The sequence below is a fragment of the Panicum hallii genome, chromosome 4 (assembly GCF_002211085.1).
Source record: "Panicum hallii strain FIL2 chromosome 4, PHallii_v3.1, whole genome shotgun sequence".
Classification (NCBI taxonomy): domain Eukaryota; kingdom Viridiplantae; phylum Streptophyta; class Magnoliopsida; order Poales; family Poaceae; genus Panicum; species Panicum hallii.
The window spans coordinates 496,701-503,686 of NC_038045.1; the positions used below are offsets into that span (position 1 = coordinate 496,701).

The window sequence follows — 6,986 nt, forward strand, 5'->3', positions numbered from 1 at the left end:
CATTCTGATCGAAGACCCTACTTTTCATTTTCTTTGCACGATGTTGTGCCTGTGTACCGGTTATAGGTGTTCTACTTCTAGGGACAAGTATATATTCGATCTTAGAACACCATGTTTCATTGCTCAAGTGATGGCAGTGTGTGGTTGGTATTCTTCTTAATACAGTGATACAATGATACATAGTCCTCTTGCACGGTCGTTCCCTAGGAAAAATGTATTTGCCGCATCCAATGGAACATGCCCATCCAGTTTGAAATGCTTCTGGTAGCAACCACCATGAATGAATGTGTACTCATTGTGACCATAATCAATGGGTAGCTGTCTAAAATAAAGTTTCCACTGGGTATCAGGCCTCCCCAAAAAAAGATAGTTTATATATTTTTATCTTTTTAAGAACATAGTACCTTTTGTGACCAGTTACACGACTCCAGCAGACTAGTACTAGGTAATTAAGCGTTATGGTACCATTGACCTAAAAAGATATGTAAAAATTGTTGACGATATATAGTGAAAGCTGCAGATTAGCTAGCGGCGTGGGCAGCTGGTGGCTAGGATTTCAGTGCAATAATTGATAAGGTTATTAGGCCAGTCATAGGAGTTTTATGAAATCGTGATTTTATTGACCTCTGGTATGATACCATGGAAGCATGATACATAGATAGATACGGATAATCACGTGATACTAACATTAAACAGCAAGCAAGAAACACAAACAGGCAAACGAGGCAGTCGGTTTTTGTGAGTCAATCGACCAGGGAAGCCAGGTCATCGGTCGACGTTCTCGGCATCTCTTGCCGCGGTCGCCGTGCTCCTCCATATATCGTCCTGGGCGTCAGGCTCCGGCATCTGAAGCTTGTCCGCCAATGTCTTGGCCCCCTTGAGTGAGAGGAAGAGCCAGACGAAGGAGAGGAACTCGCCGCCCTCGCCCAGGCTCTTGGCGTGCAGGTACCCCCTGCACATGCTGGCGGAGTAGCAGAGCATGCCCAGCCACGCGCGGTACATGAGCTCCCAGCGCGTCTCCTCCGGCCACACCTCCATCAGCTCGTCGGAGAGCTTGCAAGCATCGTGGATGAGAGGATACTTGTGCTGCTCCGACTCGCCGGCCTTCTGGATGGCCTCCAGCAGGGCCGTGTCGTCGAGGTCCGGGCGGAGGAGGATGGACTCGAGGTCTTCCAAAGCTTCCGTGAGCAGGTGCCGCCGGCTGCAGTACATCAGCATGTCCGGCCGGAAGTTGAGCACGTGGGCCATGTAGTTGGATATGGCGCGCGTGCGCTCGCACTCCCAGGCGGCGTCGGCGGCGGCCGGCGGAGGGTTGCGGCGGAAGCACAGGTCGGTGGCGATGTGCCAGATGAGGACGCTCTCGTCGAAGGACTTGCGCAGGGTGCGCCGAACCATGGGGCCGCACCGCTCCTGCAGCTCCACGCTCAGAGCCCAGTTGCCGGCGGTGAAGCTCCGGTAGCTGCCGAGGTCGAGGCCTTGAACTTGAAACAGGCACGTAATGACACTCACCGCGACCCTGCCGAACAGGTGGCTCTCGTCGCGCCTGCACACCAGCAGCAGGTGCTCTTCCCAGCCCAGGCGCGCCGCGCACTTGAGCAGCCAGCCTGTGGCCGGCTGTGTCCTCCGGCGAGCCGAGGTCAGGACGTTGTACTGGGGCAGCGTCTCGCACAGCGCCGGGACGCCGGCCGCCGACATGAGCTTGTACAGCAGCTGGCGGATGGTCTCGGCGAGGACGTCGAGCGCGGCGGTGACGAACAGGATGACGTACGTGATCTTGACGTCCGTGGGGTCGTACCCGCGCTTGCGGCTCGCCGCGAAGAGCGTGATGGCGGCGACGTGGATCGCCGGGACCAGCAGGAAGTGGAAGGCCAGGTACGCCGGGGTGGTGGCGACGTTGACCCTGGTGTAGATGAGCCCGAACGCCCTGCGCGGCGCCGGCCAGCGCTTGACGCCCGCGCTGTGGCTTAGAGGCCCCAGAACTTCGTCCTCACCTTCGACTTCAGTTTGCAGCGTCATTCCTTCTTCGCGCTGCCACCTCATCTCAGCGGCTCTGATGCTGTCTTGCCTCATCAGCTCTCGTTTCATCAGCAGGTCGGTGTGGACGGCGAACAGGGACATGCCCGAGAGGATCATGTGGAGCAGGTCACTGTCCGACGGCACCTGATCTTCCAGCTTGGTGAAGAGCCCCCACCGTCTGCGAGGCTTCCTCTCCCGTCCGTGCATCCTGGACGACGACTCGGCCGCCAGCCTGTTGATGCTGGCTCTCCTGAGCGCCCACGGCTTCTCGCTGAAGCTCAGTATCCCGACGACGAAGAGCAGGATCGCCGACGCCAGCAGCCTGCGGTCGCCGGAGCTGGGCCACGACTTGCAGAAGGCGTAGACGGCGAAGGCGACCTGCGACACCAGCGTCACGGTGTGGCGCGTCCACAGCTCGTTGTCCTCGATGTTGTAGGCGCTGACCTCCTTCTGCCCGCCGAGGTGGATGAGGAGGACGGGAGCCCAGAGCACCTCCAGGGCCCTCGACCAGCCGCCATTGGCGCAGCTGCTGGTGCTGCTGCTGGCGTGGCGGTTGAAGAGGGTGGCGAGCGCGTAGATGGCCAGGGCGTCGCTGCCGATGTAGGCCAGCCAGATGAAGGTTCTGAACCAGCGCGGGATGGTGTACTTGCGCATCGGGGCGGCGAAGAGGAGGAACCACTGGACGCCAAGGCTGCCGAGGACCAGGACGCGCAGCTGCCACTCGTCCCACCAATGCATAGCTCCCAAGATCTTCTTGGCCATGATCTCTCTTTCTCTCCGGCTAGCTAGCTCTATGTGGTGTGCTTGTTCTAGCTAGGAAATCTAAAAGATGTTCAAAGAACTAACATTTCATTCCGAGCTGACACTCTTGCAATAATGTATCTTTCCCCCACAACAAGAAAAGGAAGAGGACGTGTTGCAGTCAGTTTTGTATCAATGTAGTTGCTCGCAGGCCCTTTGCGTGTCCGTGCTAATATTCCAAGCTCTCAACGTGTTAGCAGTAAGCTTTGATTGTTCGCACCCTTTCGTGGCGATCTAAGCAGTAAGCTAAGTATCTTGTTCCACCTTCAATTCTCAGGACGACCATGTTTTATTGCTCAATGGATGGCGATGTGCGGTTGGCATTCTTCTTAATATAAGGATGAACAGTCCTCCTGCACGTTCTAGAAGGAAAATGTGTTTCCAGCCAAACATACCCATCCAGTTTGAAATGCCTTTAATTGCAACCAAAATCAATGTGCACTTACTGTGACCACAATCAATGGTTAGCTGTCTAAAAAACTTTCCACCGGGTATCAGGCCTCCCCCAAAAAAAGTTGATTTATTTTTACCTTTTTAAGAACTACGATTACTGATTTTTGAACTATCTGCAGTGATTTATGATAATGTGATTGGGGCATAACGGGCACAATGTACGTCATTACACCTACAGCCTTTAACCATTTTTGAAGGTTGCCCTACTAATTAATTATAGCGTGAGAGGTCCTCAGTACCAAATTTCGGTACCTCTCAAGTTATAATTTTTGGTACCACTTAGCACGTTTCCATGGACAATGAGAACTCTCTCACATGAACCTTTCCAATTGGCATGAGTATGTGTGTCATGCATGAAGTTTTTTTTTTCATTTTTCTTTCTTGATTTTTTTAATTATCAATTCATGGGATATGCAGCTCCAGATGTATCGCAGAAGGTATAGCATCAAAGACGAACAAGCTGTGGCATCACCCTCCTTGAGACCATTATTAGCATTATGTGCAAGATCTCATCTAATAAACCACCTCGAGGCCTAGTACATCAATGGGTAATTAAGTCTATGCACAGCTTCGTTTTTTTTTTCTTGGTGAGATATCCCATAAAACAACTAAGTTCTTTCTTCACTGTATTTGTGAGGCATGGGAGGCTTGGAAAGATGGAATTTTTGAAGCATCCGATCTAGATGACATGCGAAGGTACATGCGCTCAGCTTGATCGGGCACACCGCCCCAACATGGAAGAAGTTCATGAGAAGCGGCCCCAACTGGTGTGGCTTTTAAATTTTCCGCTTATGTTCTCCTTAGCTTGTATGATATTGGGTAGCCAAATCCTTTATCTCGGTGTGTGCTTGATGGACAAACATTGCCACCTATGTCTTCCCTAGCTTTTACTGACTAACTGATAGTTCAATGAGACAATTTAAAAGGATCAGAAAAAAATATGATTTATCTGCAATAGTATATACTAGACCCAAAATTTACAATTGCTCTGGTATCAATATGCAAATGTCATATTGAGCTTGAAATATTCATTCATCATGAACCATTCATCCATCGCATTCATAACTAGAACCCAACTTCACTGAACATACATCTGGCTCACAACTTTGCCCTTCAAAGCAACCAACATACCAGCTGATATATAACAAAGCATGTAATCATCTAGTAGCAGTAGTAGTAGAATACAGAGAAAACTTGAAGCTATTCGGGGCATGAGCACCTGATAGCCTCGATGCAACCAAGAAAGTACTCGAAGAAGACTTTCAAGAAGGAGTTTCAGAAGAGGCTGTAGAACTACTTCAGAAGTACTCGAAATGCCTGCAGTACTCAGCTATGAAGAGCTCGGGGGCTTGTCAGGGATAGATCCCCTGGGTACCACAAGGAAGCTACCCGTGAGGAAAAAGAAGTCTGATTCCTACTAGGATTCCAGTGTAATCCTATTAGGACTCATACCTTGTAATCCTACTAGGACTCCTACCTAGTAATCCTACTAGGAACCCCGTCCCCTAGGATATATAAAGGAGGGCAGGGTACCTAGATAGGCAGAGAACCAACATAGAGCAGCCAACAGGCAACTCAACACCCAAGCGCAGGGCGCAATATACAACACCTCAAAACAGGATGTAGGGTATTACGCTACTCTAGCGGCCCGAACCTGTCTAAATTTATGTCTTGTGTTCTTGGGTTCACCTTCAAGTTCCGGATCCGGCGATCCCTCACCAAATAATCACCTACCTTAGGGTATCCCTAGGTAGGCTGACGGTGAAAACACCGACAGCGGCGGCGGCGGCAGCAGCAGCTTACTGGACTTCGTCTTAGGCATCAGCGAATGCTGACGCTTTGTTGTCTTGGTCGAAGGGCCTCTGGTTGCGGCAGTCCAGGTTCTCGCCGTAGCTCATGCCAAGCTTGTCGCAGAAGTGCTTGTAGAAGCCCACCGCGTTGTCGTCAAGGTAGTGGCTGCTGCCGGGGCCGCACTGGTTGCCGTTGATGATGTTGGTGGTGACGCCGTACCCCGGCAGGCGCCCCGCGGCCACGTCGGCGGCGGAGGGCCTCCAATGGCCCGTCATCACGTCGTGGCACGACGGCTTGGGGGACTGCGGCGTCATCCAGAACCAGATGGCCGTCTCGAAGGAGATGAGGGTGTCGTTGGCCACCAGCTCCGGGTGGTTCAGCAGGTCCAGGCGGCCGCCGCCGCTGCCGCCGATGCCCTCCCCGGCCCGGCCGTAGTTGTCGTTCCAGGTGAGCTGGATGGGGCCCCGGCCGTAGTACCGCTTGTCGGCGGCGCAGGGCCACCGGTTGCTGGGCTGGCAGTAGTCGCCGCGCTGATCCAGCTGCTCCTTGTAGCAGTAGCCCCAGGCGTAGGGGCCACCGGGCGAGGACGTGCCCCCGCCCGTGGTCAGGTGCAACGTCTGCGCCAGGAACGCCACGAGCTCGCGCTTCCGGGTCTCCGCGTCGCCGGTGGTGCCGAAGTCGGGGAAGGCGCCGGCGGCGGCGATGAAGGCGTCGTACGTGTAGAAGCCCGCGTCGCGCGGCGGCTCAGGACAAGTTCCTAGCTCAGCCACGTTCAGCTTATTCAACGGAAAGGGAAAACAGAATTACAAGAAGATAACGTTCTAGCTACTGAAATACATCAACAATCTCCCCTTATTTCAGCTGCTTGAACGATGGTAGCTTGAGCACTCCAATCCTTCCTCGAAGATCCTGGAAACCACCCTTGCAAGCGGCTTCGTCAGTATATCTGCAAGTTGATCACCGGTGCCCACGTACTCCAGTTCGATCTCTCCACGATCAACACACTCTCTAATGAAATGATATTTTGTTTTGATGTGCTTGCTCCTCCCATGGAGCACTGGATTCTTGCTTAGTGCTATGGCAGACATGTTGTCCAGCAGAATTCTTGGAGCACCTACAGTTACTCCCATTGCTTCTTCTAGTAGCCGAGCAAGCCAAACAGCTTGGCATGCTGCAACTGTCCCTGCAACATATTCAGCTTCACATGAAGATAAAGCCACCACATGTTGTTTCTGCGAGCTCCAAGTTGCCGAGTGCATTTCGTCGGGCACTCGGCAAAGCCTTTGCCTAGAGCAAAGCGCCGCACTCGGTAAAATTTAAGCGCCGTGACGGAGCAGGTACATGACAGCTGCTTTGCCGAGTGCCAGGTCCTTGGCACTCGGCAAAGAAATTATCTTTCACAGCTATATTCTCACACCGGACTCGCCCCTCAGCAGCCAGGACAGACAGGCCTTTAGGGCGCCGGAGCACCACCACTTGCAGTTACACCAGCTCCGGCTTCCACTACTCCAGCTTCCTCCGCGACCCCAGAGATTATGTTCTCATTGTCAGCACTTCTTGGGTCTGCGAGTCGTCCTCTCTTCTCTCCTCTGCCTGCGACCTCACTCTTCCAGGAGTCACCCTCTGCAGTGCAGTCAGTTGGCCTCCCCGCAGTACCACAGCCACTACCTTCAGGGGGAGGCGGAGAGGTGTCCTTACTTCAGCAGTCGTCACAGCCGGCAGCATCAGCACTCACTACTTCAGATGTTGACACATCTTCTGCTGAGCCGGCTACTACTTCCACGGACCCTCTCCCAGGCAGTGCGAGCACCAGGGCCTCGACGACAGCCTCGACGACAGCTACACCTCCGGTCAGCTCAGCACCTACCGGCACTTCAGATCAGCAGCTTCCGTCTGTCACCGAGGATCCACCGTCTGACGACGAC

At 53.3% G+C, this 6,986-nt stretch overlaps 2 protein-coding genes across 2 annotated transcripts; both read right to left on the reverse strand.

Annotated features, from left to right (window-relative positions):
* Window positions 1–610: 610 nt before the first annotated feature.
* Window positions 611–2,899, reverse strand: LOC112889038. The gene has a single exon (XM_025955512.1). It carries the CDS (start codon window positions 2,776–2,778, stop codon window positions 766–768), a length of 2,013 nt encoding a protein of 670 aa, XP_025811297.1. The 5' UTR covers window positions 2,779–2,899; the 3' UTR covers window positions 611–765.
* Window positions 2,900–3,672: 773 nt separating this feature from the next.
* Window positions 3,673–6,191, reverse strand: LOC112889039 (endochitinase-like). Its single transcript, XM_025955514.1, has 3 exons — window positions 5,982–6,191; window positions 5,123–5,837; window positions 3,673–3,737 (listed from the first exon to the last, which is right to left on the reverse strand). The coding sequence occupies exons 1-3, from the start codon at window positions 6,189–6,191 to the stop codon at window positions 3,673–3,675; spliced, it is 990 nt and encodes a 329-aa protein (XP_025811299.1).
* Window positions 6,192–6,986: the final 795 nt, after the last annotated feature.

What these genes read in the sequence shown, in the direction of transcription:
- LOC112889038 (XM_025955512.1), bottom strand. Translation starts at nt 2,778, where the DNA reads ATGGCCAAGAAGATCTTGGGAGCTATGCATTGGTGGGACGAGTGGCAG.
- LOC112889039 (XM_025955514.1), bottom strand. Translation starts at nt 6,191, where the DNA reads ATGGGAGTAACTGTAGGTGCTCCAAGAATTCTGCTGGACAACATGTCT. An exon ending in TGACGAAGCCGCTTGCAAGG is followed by an intron (nt 5,838 to 5,981) that starts GTGGTTTCCAGG and finishes CCGTTGAATAAG; the next exon opens with CTGAACGTGGCTGAGCTAGG. An exon ending in CCGCAACCAGAGGCCCTTCG is followed by an intron (nt 3,738 to 5,122) that starts ACCAAGACAACA and finishes AAGGAGGGTGAT; the next exon opens with GCCACAGCTTGTTCGTCTTT.